Source organism: Bufo gargarizans, chromosome 6 (genome assembly GCF_014858855.1).
Source record: "Bufo gargarizans isolate SCDJY-AF-19 chromosome 6, ASM1485885v1, whole genome shotgun sequence".
NCBI classification, from domain to species: Eukaryota; Metazoa; Chordata; class Amphibia; order Anura; family Bufonidae; genus Bufo; species Bufo gargarizans.
The window spans coordinates 225,145,982-225,164,943 of NC_058085.1; the positions used below are offsets into that span (position 1 = coordinate 225,145,982).

At 43.7% G+C, this 18,962-nt stretch overlaps 1 protein-coding gene across 1 annotated transcript in view; it reads left to right on the forward strand.

Moving 5' to 3' along the window:
* The window catches only part of LOC122942438 (oxysterol binding protein), a 362,440-nt gene that overhangs the window by 323,591 nt on the left and 19,887 nt on the right, over window positions 1-18,962 (forward strand). The window contains exon 9 of the mRNA XM_044300057.1: window positions 3,883-4,003. Coding sequence (XP_044155992.1) covers window positions 3,883-4,003 — 121 coding nt within the window. The remainder of the gene's footprint in view (window positions 1-3,882; window positions 4,004-18,962) is intronic.

The window sequence follows — 18,962 nt, forward strand, 5'->3', positions numbered from 1 at the left end:
TTAGTTCTATTTTGGGCTGCTTACAAATTTTTGATTGTGTTTTATTCTGTAGTTCTACCATTGCCCTTTGGATTTTGTTATTCTCGCATACACCAATGATATGTAAACTTTATTCCGCTAGTCACCTACTAATTTTATATACAGTATTTCCCACACTAAAAGACTCTCTTTCCCCCCCCCCCCCCCCAAAAAGTGGGGGCGGGGAATGGACTGGGGCGCGATGAATATAGCCTGTGCTGGCTTTACTCGCCACCCCTTGGTCTTCTCACTGATCCAATTGATCCATGCTATGGTCTGGTGCGTTATGGTATGAGAGTTTTACCTTTTTTACTGGTATTGTTTAGCTGGCACCAATAGATCACATTGTGGGGAGCCATTGGATTGAAATTTTTTTTTTTCATTTTTGTTTTTTGTGCTTCTTGCCTTCCCAAAGCTGTAACTTTTCTTTATTTTTCGATTCACATAGCCAGAGGTTTGTTTTTTGCAGGACAAGTTGTACTTTCCAAAGCCACAATTAAATTTTGCATATGATGTAGTGGGAAGCAGGAAAACAATTCCAAATAGGGTTGTCACGATACCAAAATTTTGATTCGATACTCTATACCAGGCATGGCCAACCTGAGGCTCTCCAGCTGTTGTAAAACTACAACTCCCACCATGCCCTGCTGCAGGCTGATAGCTGTAGGCAGTTTAAGCATGCTGGGAGTTGTAGTTTTGCAACAGCTGGAGAGCCTCAGGTTGGCCATGCCTGCTCTATACCATGCCAAAAAAAATAAAACCCCAAAAAAGCCGCACATGCCATGTTCTGTTATACTAGGCTGTGCCGTAGCGCAGCCTAGTATCGGCAAATCCCAGTATCAAAGCGATACCGATGCAAAAGTGTCGATTTGGGTATCGATCATTTGATACCCGGTGCAACCATAAATCCAAATGGGGGGGTGGGAGGCAATTCCTTTACAGTTTTACATTTTTATTTATTTATGATTATCGACTTGCGATAAAACTGACCAGTTACTTTCATTCTATAGGTTAGTCCAAATCCGGAGATACCTTTTATAATGTATAGTTTTTCTTGCGTTTTGATACTGATAAAATAAAAAAAAATCTTGGGGGGTAAAAAAGTTGTTTTTTTTTAGTCTCCATATTCTGACCGCTCTAACATTTATGTAGTTACTGTATGTGTACGGAGCTGTTTGACTGTTAATTATTTTTTATTTTGGGCAAAGGGGGGGTGATTAGAATGTTTATATTTTTTTTTCCTTTTTTTTTTTTTTTTTTTCCATTTTTTAACACTTTTTTTTTTTATAGTTTCCATAGCAAACTATAACAAGCAACCATTAGATTGCTATTCTCATAGACTCCAATGCATTGGCCGGTCGTAAACATAAGCCACGGGTGTCTGCTGTATGAAACAGCAGGCACCCCGCAGCTATGGCGCTTGCTCCGCTCAGGAACCGGTGCCATCTTCAAAGACCCAGCCAGCGTCATACTAGTACCGTGCTGGTCGGGAAGGGGTTAAAGAGTATGGTGCAAAGGTTTTCCTCTGTGATAGTGGTGAAGCAGGTTGTGGGAGAAGCACAATAGTAGTATTAGTAGTGTAGAGGGGGTTTCAGGGGACTGGTGGTTAAAGCTTTCTGTTTACAGCTTTTAGTTTGAAATATGAGGCATAGTCCTGTTTTGGAATGAGAGGTGGGACTCTGGTGGACGGAGTAGGGAGTTGCAAGTATTAAATATCAGGGTTGTGGGACAGAAAATATTTGAGTCTTGAAGTTTTTTGAAGACATGAGTGCAGACTTGAAGTTCAGAGCTACTTGCTTATATATAATGAAGTCTTACTTGGAGTGGGTTTTCTTCCAGCATCGTTCATGAGTTCTGGAAGCTTGCCTCAGTTTGTCTGGTTTATTTGCCGGGTTTGTCTTTTGATTTGACAAGTTCTGCTGTGACTGAGATTAGAGCTTCAAAATATGTGGTGCCATAGAAAAGTGGTTCTTAACCCGTGGTATACATAACCCGAAGGGTATGCACCTCAGGTTGAGGGTGTACGTGGACTGTCCTAGCCGCCAGCTGTGTTTTATTGCTGGTTGCTATGGTCTCTTTATATTCCTCGGGGTGGAGATACAATTATAATGGGAGTAATGTCTCTCAGCCGCGCCATTTATTCTGATTGGTTACAGGTAGTGTTGATCGAACTTGTGTTTTAAGTTTGGCGTCTAAAGTTCGAGTTCAGGTTATCGTAGTATCCCGTTATGGATTCTAAATTCCGTTATGGTCCATGGTAGCGAAATCCATAATGGGATACTTCAATAACCCAAACTTTAGACGCCGAACTTAAAACACAAGTTCGCTCAACACTAGTTACAGGCACTACAGCTAAGGATGTAGGCCGGAAAAGGCCTGTGTCCTGCACCGCATAAGACAGCATGGACTGAAGCATTTGAGTTTTTCCTTTGGGCCAATGTGTGTGGAGGGGTTATTATTTTAACTGGGGAAGCACTATGGGGACATTGGTTGTACTGTGGGCACTATGAGGGGGCATTTATTCTCTACTTGCTCACATTATAGGGGGCATTATTACTAATGAGGACAATATGGTGATATCTGCTACCACTGGGACCACTATAGGAGATGTATTACTACTGGGGAACATTATGGTGGGATTTATTACTACTGGGGGACCATGGGGAACAGTGTTACTTTCGGGGCACAAAGGTGGACATCATTACTATAAGGGGAACCATAGGGGCACTATTACTACTAAAGTATATTATCTAAGGCACAGTATGCACTATTCTTTCTGTCAAATCTGAAGAAACTGCTGACAGAGGCTTAGAACAGATTGTGACCAAGGCGTGAGAATAGCCTTAGGGCTCTTTCACACTTGCGTTCTTTTGTTCCGGCATAGAGTTCCGTCGTCGATGCTCTATGCCGGAAGAATCCTGATCAGGATTATCCCCGTGCATTCTGAATGGAGAGAAATCCGTTCAGGATGCATCGGGATGTCTTCAGTTACGGAACGTTTTTTGGCCAGAGAAAATACCGCAGCATGCTGCGCTTTTTGCTCCGGCCAAAAATCCTAAACACTTGCCGCAAGGCCGGATCCGAAATGAATGCCCATTGAAAGGCATTAATCCGGATCCGGCCTTAAGCTAAACATCGTTTTGGCGCATTGCCGGATCCGACGTTTAGCTTTTTCTGAATGGTTACCATGGCTGCCAGGACGCTAAAGTCCTGGCAGCCATGGTAAAGTGTAGTGGGGAGCGGGGGAGCAGTTTACTTACCGTCCGTGCGGCTCCCGGGGCGCTTCAGAGTGACATCAGGGCGCCCCACGCGCATGGATGACGTCATCGCATGGCGCTCTGACGTCATTACTACTATGGCAACCAGGACTTTAATAGCGTCCTGGCTGCCATAGTAACACTGAACACCTTTTGAAGACGGATCCGTCTTCAAATGCTTTCAGTTCACTTGCGTTTTTCAGGATCCAGCGTGTAATTGCGGCAAATGGAGTACACAACGGATCCGAACAACGCAAGTGTGAAAGAGGCCTTATTTTGTTAAAATGTATCAGTGCTCGCTGCCTTTGGGGTACTCAGTTCAATCTTTTTGTCACTAGGGGGATTCGATGGTGCTGCATCTTGTATTCCCCAGGCACGTTACAGGAAAGAAGCTAGTCATCCCTTTAGGAGTAACTGGAACGTCCCAGAGGCTCATTTGCATATACAGGCAGTTCCGTTGCAATCTGTATGCAAACGGATACCATTTGTAGACAGATACACTGCAGAAAGTCAGTCAAAGCAGAATAAACTTTTTCTTTGAACTGTTTTACTGTAAATATATGGTGTGGAAGAAAAAATATTTTTAAAATTTTTGTTTTCTTTTTAGGTCAGTCATCACCCACCTGCAGCAGCCCATCATGCTGAATCTCGTAATGGATGGACCCTGCGGCAAGAGATTAAGATCACTAGCAAGTTCAGGGGGAAATATCTCTCCATCATGCCCCTTGGTGAGGGATTGTAAATTGTGCTTGATGGGCAAGTTAAGAGCTGGTTGCATCATTGTTATTGTTTAAAGGGAATCTGTCACTAGCAATTTACCAATTTTTTATTTTTTTTATGAATCCATGTTTAACAGAGTACCTGTTTTCCATCTGTGTTGTTCTTTTGATTGTGAGTCTTGTCATTTCTTCAAAAAATCGATTCTTCTGATATGTAAATGACGCTGTAAGGAGCCCAGAGGGGCGTTATTCTTTCTCCACGGTGCCCAGGAACGCCCCTCTGAAGTGCCGTGCCCGCCTAAGTTAGAAAACTAATAACGCCTCCAAGTTCATCTAAATCGCCTCCCAGAGGTGCGGCTAAGTGCTCAACAACCCCCCCCCCCCCCCAGCGCTGCGCTCTGCAGCAAACACCCCGATCCTCCTCTCGCCGGCATCCCAAATCCCGCGCAGGTGCAGTGCTGTCAGTCATCTTATCATAGCGCAGGCAATCGCCGGCGCGGGATTTGGGATGCCGGCGAGAGGAGGATCAGGGTGTTTGCTGCAGAGCTCGGCGCTGGGGGGAGGGGGGGGCGTTGTTGAGCACTTAGCCGCGCCTCTGGGAGGTGATTTAGATGAACTTGGAGACGTTATTAGTTTTCAAACTTAGGCGGGCACGGCACTTCAGAGGGGCGTTCCTGGGCACCGTGGAGAAAGGATAACGCCCCTCTGGGCTCCTTACAGCGTCATTTACATATCAGAAGAATCAATTTTTTTTGAAGAAATGACAAGACTCACAATCAAAAGAACAACAGAATAACAGTCAGAATAACGCGTCATGTAGCCTTTGAGCATCAATTACAGCTTGACAACGACATCTCATGCTGTTTACAGTTTGACTTATTGCCTGCTGAGGCATGACATCCCACTCTTCTCGAAGGGCTGTTGATCAATTGTTGGGGCCAACTTGCAGAATAACGGGCTAAACTGGATGGACAGATGTCTTTATTCAGCCTTATAAACTATGTTACTATGTTAGGTGTTGTCTTAAAGATTATTTAAGTACCAATTCTAATTGAACCAGGAAATTTATTGGAACAAACAGCTGTTGTGAATTTTGCGTTAAGCTCCTTGTTACAGAACAGCAAGTTGTGCAAAAAGTGCTGAAGGTCACATTCAGTTCACCTGTAAAGGGTAGAGTGCATTTTAGGTTCATCCTGAAGTCTCACCTACAAGCCAAATATCCCTAGCTTTTTGTGAGTAGTGTATATTGCATGGCATCACAGTAACCCATATAGTAATTGGTAGGACAAAAAAAAATACAAAAATACCAGCCTCAAAATACCAAAAAATCTGAAACTCTTTATTATGAAGAATTAATTAAAAAGTACAATATATAACAAGGATGAGAGGCAGAAAAAGATGTCATCACTGGTGGCCCACACCACCTGGGAATAGATAAAGTTACCTATATTGGTATAAGGCAAGAAGCTGGAGGTATACAGGGTAATGTAGTAAGCAAATAGAATTTCAACCATTAGACATGGATCTATGTTTAGTAATTTATAGAAAGCCTGCAATGAATATACCCAATTCAACAACGCACTAAGGCTACTTTCATCTCCAGTTTGAAACTCCGGCATGGCTGTTCCAATAGACAAGCAGAGAATCGGCCTGACACAAACGCTGCTAGAACAGCTTGCCAGAATTTCAAATTGGAGGTGTGAAAGTAACCTAAGCCATGATTTTGTCGTGGGCATTATAAGGTATCAATATTGCTGACCATTATTGATCTATTCCTGGGTGTTGTGGGCTACCAGAGATGATGCCTTTTTCTGCCTATCATCCTTTATTTCTATGTATTGTACTTGTTCACTAATAGTTACATATTTTTGTTATTCTGTGGCTCGTATATTTATTTATTTTATTTTTTTTCATTTTCCCAGAGTCCTACCAATTACTATATGGGTTACCGTGGTACCACACAATATATCTATTTTGAATATATTTAAGTAGAGTAGGTGAACCATTACTATTTGCTTCTTCCTTGATAAGATATCAGCATTGTTCAACGTTGAGTTTCCGGGTGGTTGGGAGAACAATAATGAACTGGAATAGCAGCAAGAGATGCTTAGAGGTGAATCTCTGCATAGATGGATTGTCTAATTTGCATAATGGCATTTAGTGATCCATTTTGCACTGCGAGTGAAATTGGACGACACATCCGAAGCCTAGAGCTTGTGTAGGACCTTATGCACCCACTGCTAGATAAGGGTTACCACCTGTAAGTGGATAACCTTTATACTAGTATCCACTTGTTCCAGTCCCTCGCCGCCAGATCCACGTCCGCTTGTGGGACCGTGCGGTAAATTCCACTCCCTACCCACCGGTACCTATCCCCAGGGGTGCGACCCATGCCCTTACCAGTGGAAACCTGTTTCTGGTCAGTAAGGACAATAGGGATGTCCTTGTACTGTCCACAATTCACAGTAACTTCATCACCCCTGTCCCTGTGCGAGGTACCGCGGCAACGGTCCTCAAGCCCGATTGCATCGTCGACTACAATCGATATATGGGAGGAGTTGATCTCTCTGATCAAGCCATATAATGCCATGCGCAAAACCTTGGCATGGTACAAAAAAGTTGCAGTCTACTTGGTACAGGTTGCCTTGTACAACTCTTTTGTGCTGTCCCAGAGCACTGGCAACACAGGGAAATTCCTTCAGTTCTATGAGGCAGTCCTCAAGGCCCTGATCTTTTCTGACCGGGAAAGAGCAGGCCGGAGTACCTCGTGAACTGGAGACACCAAGATGGTCCCTGGCCAACACTTTCCAGGTGTGGTTCCCCATACTGGAAAGAAGGGCCGGACCCCAAAAAAGTGCAGAGTGTGTCACAGGAGGGGGATACGGAATGACACCACCACTCAGTGTGACCCGTGCCCCGATCATCCGGGCCTCTGAATGGACAGTTGCTTCAGGGAGTACCACACTTCCATGGAGTACCACATTTATATTCCCCTTCCCCAATTTAGCCACTGACAATCGGATAAAAAAAACTATGGTTCTCAGACTTGAGACACTAAAACAAAAATTTCAGAAATATTATTTGTTGATATATTGGGTATCGCCACGTCCGTAAGAATTTACCCCATGACCTAACCCCTCAGATGAACACGGTCAAAAAAATAAAATAAAAACGGTGCAAAAAAAGGTATTTTTTTGTTACCTTGCATCACAAAAATTTTAATAACAGGCGATCAAAAAGTCTTATGCCCCCCAAAATAGTGGCAATAAAACCGTCCTCTCATCCCGCAAAAATTGAGCCCTTACCTAATATAATCGGCTTAAAAAAAAAAAGACTTAGACTTTGGAGATACTAAAATGGTTTTTTTTTGTTTATAAAAAGATGATATAGTGTAAAACATAAATTAAAAAAAGTTGACATATTAGGTATCGCCGCGTCTGTAAGAATCTGCTCTATAAAAATACCCCATGACCTAACCCCTCAGATGAACAAGGAAAAAAAAAAATCATAAAAACGGTGCCAAAACAGCAATTTTATTGAAAATTTTCCATTTTTATCTTTTTTTTTTCCAGTAACAAAGCAAGGGTTAACAGCCAAACAAAACTTAATATTTATTACTCTGATTCTGCAGTTTACAGAAACACCCCATATGTGGTCGTAAACTGCTGTATGACCAAACGGCAGGGCGCAGAAGGAAAGGAACGCCGTATGGTTTCTGGAAGGCCGATTTTGATGGCCTTTTTTTTTTTTTTCTTCTTCCATTTAAAGCCCCCCTGATGCACCCCTAGAATAGAAACTCCATAAAAGCAACCCCATCTAAGAAACTACACCCCTCAAGGTATTTAAAACTGATTTTACAAACTTTATTAACCCTTTAGGTGTCCCTCAACAGTTTATGGCAAATGGAGATGACATTTCTGAATTTCTATTTTTGGTAACCTTGCCTCAAAAAAATGTTATATAGAAATCCTTATCCCGTAGTTTCCAAAATGGGGTCACTTTTATGGAGTTTTTACTCTAGGGGTGCATCAGGAGGGCTTCAAATGGGACATGGTGTAAATAAACCAGTCCAGCAAAATCTGCCTTCCAAAAACCATACAGCGCACCTTTCCCTCTACTCCCTACTGTGTGCCCGTACAGTAGTTTACACATATGGGGTGTTTCTGCAAACTACAGAATCAGGGCAATGAATATAGCCTTTTGTTTGGCTGTTAACCCTTTCTTTGTAACTGGAAAAAATGGATTAAAATGGAAAATTTGCACACAAAAAAAGAAATTCTGAAATTTTATCTCAATTTGCCATTAACTCTTGTGGAACACCTAAAGGGTTGACGAGGTTTGTAAATTCAGTTTTTAATACCTTGAGGGGTGTAATTTTGGGGTGGTTTCTATTATGTAAGCCTCACAAAGTGACTTCAGACCTGAACTGGTCCCTAAAAATTGGGTTTTTGAACATTTCTGAAAAATTTCAAGATTTGCTTCTAAACTTCTAAGCCAGAAACTAAAATGGCATTAGGAAAATGATCCAAGCATGAAGTAGACATATGGGGAATGTAAAGTAATAACTATTTTTGTAGGTATTACGATCTATTATAGAAGTAGAGCAATTGAATCTTGGTAAATTTGCTATTTTATTTTTTTTTATAAATAAAAATGATTTTTTTTTATTTCATTTTACCAGTGTCATGAAGTACAATATATGACAAAAAAAACAATCTTGGAATAGCCTGGATAAGTCAGCGTTTTAAAGTTATCACCACATAAAGTGACACTGGTCCTTAAGGTGAAATATGGCTGTGTCCTTAAGGGGTTAAACTAGGGATTAGAGGGAGGTTGACTACCCTAAAATAGGGGGAATATAGTGTATTTGGTGACCTGGAGAGAGGTAATGGAACTTGGGGTGGAATGGAGGGAGAAACGGGAATAGTTCATATGGAAAGGTGAACAGTAAAAAAAAAAAAATCCCTAAACCTATTAATTTTATGTGTACTAATGACAGAAGCATGACTAATTGGTGAACTTGAATTAGTAATGTGTGGGGATTACTGGGACATGGATGGATTATAGCTATGGCTCGGCAGTTAACGTACAGGGTTACAGTCTGTTTAGAAAGGATCATAAAAACAAGAAAGGGGGTTGCCTTTATGTCTAAAGCCCACACTCCGGGAAGATGTAAGTGAGGAACGTGTGGCGTCCCTATGGGTAGAAATACATTGTGGGAAAACCAATAATAAAATAGTAAAATAGTTTATAAGGCTGAAAAAGACACATTTGCATCCGGTAAAGTCTGTTATCCTGCAAGTTCATCCAGAGGAAGGCAAAAATACCCCATGAGATGGAAGCCAATTTTCCATATTTTAGGCAAAAAATTCCTTCCCGACTTGGAGTCGGGAAGGAATTTTTTGCCTAAAATATGGAAAATTGGCTTCCATCTCATGGGGTATTTTTGCCTTCCTCTGGATGAACTTGCAGGATAACATCCAGAATAGCTCCCTGGATCGACATTTCCAGAAATCTTTTTAACTATAACCTGTAATATTCTTACACTCTCTACAAATGAACTCTTTTAGTGAGTTCACCATCACCACCTCTTCCGTTAGAGAGTTCCATTGTCTCACTGCTCTTACAGTAAAGAATCCTCTTCTAAGTTTATCAACTTTCTTTCCTCTAGACACAGAGGATATTGGCTTATCACAGTGTCAAGTCCTGGGTATGAATAGATGATGGGAGAGATCTCTGTACTGACCCCTGATATATTTATACATAGTTAATAGATCTCACCGAGCCATCTTTTTTCCAAACTGAATAACCCTAAGTTTGACAATCTTTTGGGGTACTGTAGTCCACCCATTCCAGTTATTACCTTAGTTACCCTCTCCTGAGCCCTCTTCAGCTTTGCTATGTCTGCCTTGTGAACAGGAGCATAGAACTATACACAGTACTTCATATGTGGTCTGACTAATGATATGTAAAGTGGCAGGAGTATGTTCTCATCACGTGTATCTATGCCCCTTTTTAATTCACCCTGGTAATCTTATTGGCTTTGGCAGCAGATGCATGACACTGGTTTCTACAGCTTAGCTAGCTGTCTACTAAAATTCCAAAGTCATTTTCCATGTCAGTGTTGCCCAGTGTTTTGCCATTTAGTATGTACTGGTGACTTGCACTATTCCTTCCCATGTGCATAACCTTACATTTGTCAGTTTTAAACCTCATCTGCCACTTCTCTGCCCAAGCCTCCAATCTATCCAGATCCCTCTGTCGCATTCTACTTTCATGTCAATTACTTTACATAGTTAAGTGTCATCTGCAAAAATCTTTATTTTATTTTTTTGCAAGCCTTCTACAAGATCATTAATAAATATTTTGAAGAGAATAGGGCCCAAACTAACCCATCTGGTACCCCACTAGTGACAGTAACCCTATCTGAGTGTGTACAGTCAATCACCACCCTCTGTTTTCCCGAACGCCTCCACAACGGCACTTATTGGAGGGATGTCCCTGCCCCGGACAGGAAACGACAACAACGTAGCAGCAGAAGATTTAAGAGCCTCCTCCCCCTTACCTAGTCGGTCGTTGTTTCCTGTCCGGCGGAAGTACGTGGAAGCCGCTCCTGCAGTTCAGGAGAAACTCTTTTCTGCCCAGCCTCACCTCGGTTCCTGGGGTCTTTCCCCACTCTCATGTGGGAGGGCTGGAGCAGGGAACGGGTCCTCGGGGACGCATGGCCTCCCTTCCTGTTCCTGGGAGTAAGTCCTGCTGGCAGGCTTCCCCAGGCGCATGCGCGATAGTTCCCGAGAACTATCGCGGGATCCGGCGTCTGACGTCAGCGGGTGAGATTCTCCTTGGGCAAGAGAATCTCGCCAGTAGGCGGAGCTCCAGCGGCCAGAGAGACCGCGACCCCGAAACCGCCTGGTGGAGATCTGGCACGAAAAAAAATGTGCCATTTGTCGCAAAGCACTCTCCTCCAAATCAAAAAAACATCTGTTCCCCAAGTGCAGAGAAAAAATTGTCTCAGAGGAATCTCCTTCCCTTCTCGAATCTATGAGGGCAATAATTAAAGAAGAAGTTAATGCGGCAGTAGACCTAAGAGTGCCGTCATCCCCAAGACCATCCACCTCTCAAAGATCCCTAGACTCTGGCGCCGGTGTAACGTTACAATACCCTACTTCGTGAGATTTCCCTACCTCCTAACTTCCGGTCCCACTGCTAATGACGTGAGGAGGCGTTCCTGAGTTTTGACGATCTGCGCGTGCGCAAACGGACAGTTTATGGAAAATCTCTGCGGAGTTCAGCTTCACACCGGGACACTGCGCATGCGCCAGACGGAGTAAGCCGCGCTTGCGCACTGGGCCGTAATATTTCCCTACTGAGGCTCTCCTGCGTATACGCAGTGTCCCGGTGTGCAGCTGAACTCTGCTGAGATTTTCCATAAACTGTCCGTTTGCGCATGCGCAGATCGTCAAAACTCAGGAACGCCTCCTCACGTCATTAGCAGTGCGACCGGAAGTTTGGAGGTAGGGAAATCTCACGAAGTAGGGTAATGTAACGTTATACCGGATTTGAGTTGGATGAAGGGGAAATCTTTTCCGGGTCAGACTCCTCCTCTTCTGAAGACGACTCTGGTAAACCCCTTCTTCAGCCGGAAGAGACAGAAGAGCTCTTGAAAATCATCAGAGCAACTATGAATATTGAGGAGGTGAAGGAGGCTCATTCCGTACAAGACCAGATGTACCAGGGGTTAGGGGAAAGGAAGAAAAGAACCTTCCCCATTCACAATAATGTCAAGTCGCTTATTGCTAGGGAGTGGAAAGATCCAGAAAAATGGGTTGCTATATCCAGGCGCCTTTAAATGCAAATACCTCTTTACCTGATGACGCTGACTCAAACCTGTGGGAAAAAAAAACAAAGGTAGATGAACCAATAGCCCTCATGGGAGACTAACACAGTTATGCTGCAACCAAGTATAGGCTCTACCTGTACTGCAAGAACACTGTTTGGCTGAACCAGCTAGAAAATCAGCTGGCGGTGGGTACCCCGCGAGAAGAAATCCTGGCTTCCGTACCAGCTCTCAAGAAGGCGTCTAATTTTCTTGCTGATGCATCTGCGGACTTAGTGAAACTCTCTGCCAGGTCAGCAGCCATATCAAATGCCACAAGAAGAGCTGTCTGGCTCCTCACCTGGTCAGTGGACGCGAGCTCAAAGAACCGCCTATGCTCCATCCCGTGGCATGGCAATAGATTATTTGGTACCACTTTAGACGATAATCTGGACAAAGCTGCTGACAAAAAGAAGGGCTTCCCTATGGAGAAGCGCTATTTTCATCAGAGGCGTGCCTTTCGAAATCAAAGAAAGCCCAAAGGGGATCCTAAGAAAAAAGAGAATTCGAAGAGATGGCATCCCTCCAGAGGTAAAGGTAGAGGGTTTCTCTTTAACTCCGAAAATGCTTCATCCTCAAAACAATGACGCCAGACTTCAAGTGGGGGGCAGACTAATCCACTTTGCTGCCGTCTGAGAAAATGTAGGAGCATCTCCCTGGGTGGTAGACACCTTAGGTCAAGGCCTAAGGTTAGAGTTCCTTTCTGTACCAACAGATCGTTTCATGATCAACAAAGTCCTGCCTCATCGAGAGAAACAATCTTGCTTAGAGTCAGAAATTACGTCGCTGATTCAGAAAGGAGTAATTCATCAGGTTCCTGTGGAAGAACAGGGCAAAGGGTTTTATTCCCCTGCCTTCTTAATCCAGAAACCCAACAAGACCTATCGACTAATTATAAACTTAAAAGGCTTAAACAAGTTTGTTTACAAGCGCTTCAAGATGGAGTCAGATAGATCCACCATAAATGTCCTCCCTCACGACTGCTTCATGGCGACCATGGACGCCTATTACCACGTCCCGATTGTTATGTCCCATCAAAAGTATTTAAGAATTGCTGTCTTTATAAAAAAAAAAAAAGGCTCTGTCACTTTCAATTCACAGCCCTCCCCTTCGGGCTCTCCTCAGCCCCAAGGGTGTTTTCAAAGATCATGGCAGAGGTCGTCAAAGCCCTTCACCTAAGAGGCATTCAAATTATACCTTACCTGGACGACTTTATGGTAGTTGCTCCCTGTGCAGAGACCCTTCTGTCCCACCTAGCAGACATTCAGGAATTTTTTAACGCCCTAGGGTGGAAAATCAGACTTAAACCTGGCGCAAAGAAAGACCTTTTTAGGGGTAACATTAGATTCCCATCAATTAATGTCTTTTCTTCCACAGAACAAACAGATCGAGCTCCAGGAAAAAGTCTCGCTATTCTGCAGTCAAAAATCCACAACGGTAAGGAACCTCATGACCATTCTAGGTATCCTTACGCCAACGATCCAGTCAGTAAGGTGGGCCCAATACCACACAAGACCACTTCAGGCGTTCCTCCTATCTTCCTGGGATGGCACCTCCTCGGCCCTCGAAAAGCGCGTGATGATTCCGAAGTCTGTAAAAATATCTCTTATGTGGTGGAGAATCAGAAAACACCTTCAGATGGGAGTTTCCTGGAGACAAGGAGATCAAATGATCATAACCACAGATGCCAGCAGCATCGGCTCGGGAGGTCACTCAGACGGAAGAGTGGTCCAAGGCACTTGGGGAGCAGATCTACTGGTCGCTCTCTTTACGCCTACATCACCAAAAAGTATAAAAGTCATCTCAGACAATACTACTACGGTCGCCTATTTAAACAAACAGGGAGGAACCAGGAGTCGTTCCCTAGCAGCTGTAAGCGACAAGATCTTCTCCTGGGCAGAGAGCAACCTAATTTCCCTTACAGCCTTACATGTCAGAGGAGAAGAAAATTCTTTGGCCGACTTCCTCAGCCGTCAGACTCTGAAAGAAGGAGTGTGGTCCCTAAATCCGCAAGTATTTCATCAGTTGCGTCTCAAGTGGGGGACTCCAAAAATAGATCTGTTTGCGACAAAGTCCAACAAACAGACCAAACAGTTCTGTTTCCTCTCTCAAAGGGACCAGCCACTATGGCTAGATGCCCTATCCCGACAATGGCCAAACTGTCTTCTTTACGCCTTTTCTCCCTTCAGCCTAATATCAAAGACTCTGATAAAGGTACAGGAATAAAAGGCCAAGGTAATCTTTATAGACCCTCACTGGCCGAGAAGATCCTGGTTCCCCTTGCTACTCCATTTTCGGCAGGAGAATCCTGGATTCTCCCATCCATACCGGGTCTCCTTCATCAAGGCCCAGTAAATCACCCAAACGTCAAACACTTGAACTTGACGGCCTGGAGACTGAGCGCAGCACCTTAAAAAAGAAGAGACTCTCGGATTCAGTTATCTCCACTCTCAATCTCAGCCGAAAACCCATAACATCCCAAATTTATCTGCAGACCTGGAAAGCCTTTCAAAAATTCACGGGTGATGTAATTTTGCCAGACATTCCTCAAATTCTGCAGTTCTTCAAGCTGGACTTGACAAGGCCCTCAGACCAGCAAACCTTAGAGTGCAGGTATCAGCCCTAAGTGCGTTTTTGGACGTCAAGTTGTTAGAGTCCTCTTTAGTAAAGTGTTTTCTTAAAGGTGCTATGAGAAAGACCCCTGTAGCCCGTCCTACCGTTGCTCCCTGGGACCTAAACTTAGTGCTGTCTGTCTTTAATGTCTCCTTCATTTGAACCAATAGAAGAAATATCCTTGAGACTTCTCATGTTGAAGACCGTGTTCCTTATGGCCATTACAACTTCTAAAAGAGTCGGGTAGATCCAAGCTTTTTCATATAAGCCTCCTTATCTAATGATCCTCGATGACCGCATAATTCTGAAACATTGCCCAGCCTTCCAACCTAAGGTAGTATATTTCACTGCGAACAAGAAATTTTGCTGCCCTCGTTCTGTCCTTCACCAACCTTGGACAAAGAGAAGAAATATCGCAACTTGGATGTAAGAAGGTTTATAATTTGCTACCTCAACAGAACCTCATCTTTCAGGCGCTCAGACCAACTTTTCCTACAGTACCAAGGGCCCAACAAAGGTCGCGGGGCTAGCAAACCTACGATATCCAGATGGATAAAAAATATGATCAAGCTAGCTTACCTGCAGAAAGACCTCCAGCCCCCGGTTGGGCTAAGGGCTCACTCCACCAGAGCAGTGTCATCCTCATGGGGTGAGATGGCATCAGTATCATTAGAACAGATATGTAGAGCCGCAAATTGGGCCAATCCGATGACATTTTTCAATCACTACAGACTGGACATCCTTAAAAACCAGGACTTATCATTTGGGCGTAGGGTACTTTCTGCTGCTGTCCCTCCCTGATCCTATTTACTCTGTTAATCCTCCTATAAGTGCCGTTGTGGAGGCGTTAGAGAAAATAAATAATTACTCTTACCGGTAATTGATTTTTCCGATAGCCTCCACAACGGCACTAGGATTCCCTTCCTGATATATTGACACATGTATCTAAGTTCTGCTAAGATTTATTGTTTTCTTTCTAATGATGTAATTGTCCTTGGTTATTAATACATATGATTTATTTTTTTGGCATCACTTCCGTGTCCTCTCTTATTGACTGACTAGGTAAGGGGGAGGAGGCTCTTAAATCTTCTGCTTCTATGTCATTCCTGTCTGGGGCGGGGACATCCCTCCAATAAGTACCATTGTGGAGGCTATCAATTACCAGTAAGAGTAATTATTTCTTTTCTATCACCGTGTCAGTTACTTACCCACATACAGACATTTTCTCCCAGTCCAAGCATTCTGATTTTATATACTAATCTTTTATGTGGTACTGTATCAAATGCTTTAGAAATGTCAAGATATGACATCCATTGACTCGCTGCAGTCAAATGTAGAACTTACCACCTCATAGAAACGGATTGTTAGTTTAACAGAGCTCTCCCTTATGAAGCCATGCCTTTACCGACAACAGATGTTAAACTTACGCAGGTTGCAACAGAGACTGAAAGAGTCACAGAAAGGCATAGAAATGGACATCCTTTGGCCACATCCCACACTAATGACCGCTTTATTGTGAATATAACCTGCAGAACTGGATGATGAATGCTGCACAACTCCAGGCACATTTAAGGCAGGTGAGAGGTGCCCAAATGTCATGTCAGACCATTTCAAACCGTTTACATCAGCGTGGTCTGTGTGCTAGTAGATCTGCAAGCGTACCTGACCACAGGCGTTATCATCTTGCATGGGCCAGGCAACACCTACGCTGGATGAGGGACCAGTGGGCATTAGTGCTGTTCACTGATGAAAGTCGATTCATGCTGAGCCGAAATGATGGACGTCAACGATGTTTGAGACGTCAAGCTCTATGCATCAGCCACTGTTGTCATCTGATGAGCCTTTGGTGGTGGAGGTGTTAGTGTGGGCAGGTGTGTCTAGTCAATACAGAACTGCCCTACACTTTGTGAATGGTACAGTGACAAGCCTTTACTATTTGAATAACATCATTAATCTATCATTGTGCCTCTGTATGAACAACACAGGCCTTATTTTATCTTCATAGGCGACAATGCGCCAGCTCATCGAGGTCTCATCATTAGGAAACAGCTGCTGGAGACTGGGGTACCTCAAATGTAGTGGCCTGCACTTTCTCTATACCTGAATCCCTTTGGGATCAGCTGAGTTGCCGTGTATAGGCTCGTTACTCTGTACTCCAGGACCTCAATGTCCTGAGGGCCATCCTTCAAGAAGAGTGGGATGCCATGTCTTAGTAGACTTTAACTTATGATATGAACAGCATAAGACATAGTTGTCGAGCTGTAATTGAAGCTCCAGGCCACATGACAAGTTATTGAGACATTGACATTTTTTTGTGGAGGTATACCCACCACTGTTGCTGGCCTTTGTTTCAATACATTGTTTGAGATGAAGAAATCACCATTGCATGCTTCTACTTAAATGCCCTACTTTCATAACATAATATCACTGTAGCGTGAACTTTTTAAGTTTTCCATAAAATGTCACCCGAAAGCCTAATATCCCTAACTTTTTGTGAGCAGTGTACCTTGACTTCTCCAAAGACTTTGATACTGTGCCACATAAAAAAAGTTATGACATAAATGAAAATGCTTGGACTGGGGGAAAATGTGTGTATGTGGGTAACTGGCTCAGTGATAGAAAACAGAGGGTGGTTATTAAAGGCTTTGTCCGGATTCAGAGGTGAACTCGGATATAGCTTTCTATGTTATGGCTTACCATGTAGGGTAGGCGCATCAGAGCATTTCTTTATCCGATACTCCCCCTTGCCTTGTACTGCATCACTCAGCACAAGGCTGTTTGTGAGCTGGTGACGTACAGGACTTCACAACACTATGCTAGGCGGAAACATATGCCTAGCAGGGAGCCTGGAGACGTCACCGGCTCAAGTCGGTGGAGTATAGAGCTTCCATAGTAGGCTGTTTTAGAAGCGGGTATCTGCCTCTAAAACCACCCAGAACAACACTGTACACCGCCTAAGAAATGCTCTGATTCTCCTATCCTACGTACATGGTAAACCAGTTTAATGGAGGTTATATCAGTGTTCAGCTCTGAACCCAGACAATCCCTTTAACGGTACATACTCTGGGTCACCATCACTAGTTGGGTACCTTAGGGGTCAGTATTGCTCCCTATTTTCCAATATATTATCTTGTAGAGGGGTTGAGCAGTAAATTACTATATAAATTAACAAAAAAAGAGGACTGTATACAGATGGATCTGGATTGATTGGAGGCTTTGGCACAGAAGTGGCAAATGAGGTTTAACACTGATACATGCAAGGCTATGCACATGGGAAGGAAAAATACATGTCACCAGTACAACCTAAAACACTGGGTAACACTGACCTTGACAAGGGGTCATCCACTACGACTGGAGGAAAGAAGGTTTCTACAAAAACAAAGAGGAGGATTCTTTACTGTAAGAGCAGTGAGACTATGGAACTCTCTGCCTGAGGAGGTGGTGATGGTAAACTCACTAAAAGAGGGGCCTGGATGCATTTTCTGTAGTATTATATTACAGGTCTGGAGAAGGACATTGATCTAGGGAGGTATTCTGATTGTCTGTATGATTTGAGTCGGAAAGGATATTTTTTTTTATCTTAAAATGAGGATTTTTTTTTTTTTTTGCCTTCCTCTGGATCAACAAACAGGCTGAACTGGATGGACATATTACATAGTTACATAGTTAATACGGTTGAAAAAAGACAAACGTCCATCAAGTTCAACCAAGGGATAGGTGGCGACGCGAATCCCAGAAGGAAGTGAGACTCTAGAGATAGATTTCTACACGTTTTCATAAGCATTTATATTTTTTACTTTTAAAGAGGACCTTTCACCAGGAAAGTATGTCAACTGACTATACCGACGTGTAGAGCGGCGCCCGGGGATCCCCCTGCACTTACTGTTATGCCCGGGCCCCGCTCTGTTCTCCGGTTATAGCCTCCGGTATGTTCCTACTTAGGCTCCACCCAGGGGAACCTGCCGCGGTCTCTTTCTCCTATGCTGTAGCGCTGGCCAATCGCAGCGCTCAGCTCATAGCCTGGCCAGCGCTACAGCATAGGAGAAAGAGACCGCGGCAGGTTCCCCTGGGTGGAGCCTAAGTAGGAACATACCAGAGGCTATAACCGGAGAACGGAGCGGCGCCCGGGGATAACAGTAAGTGCAGGGGGATCCCCGGGCACCGCTCTACACGTCGGTATAGTCAGTAGACATACTTTTTCCTGATGAAAGGTCCTCTTTAAGAATTCATCTAAACCCTTTTTGAAACTGTCCACTGCTCCTTCTGTGACCACGTCCTGAGGAAGTCTGTTCCACAGATTCACAGTTCTCACAGTAAAGAAGCTTTGACGCTTCTGGAGACTGAACTTTTTCTCCTTCAGTCGGAGGCAGCACCCCCTTGTCTTTTGAGCACATTTTACATGGAACAGCTTTTCGCTGTATTTTTTGTATGGCCCATTTCTATACTTGTACAGGACCTTACTTTACTTATTAAGCGTTT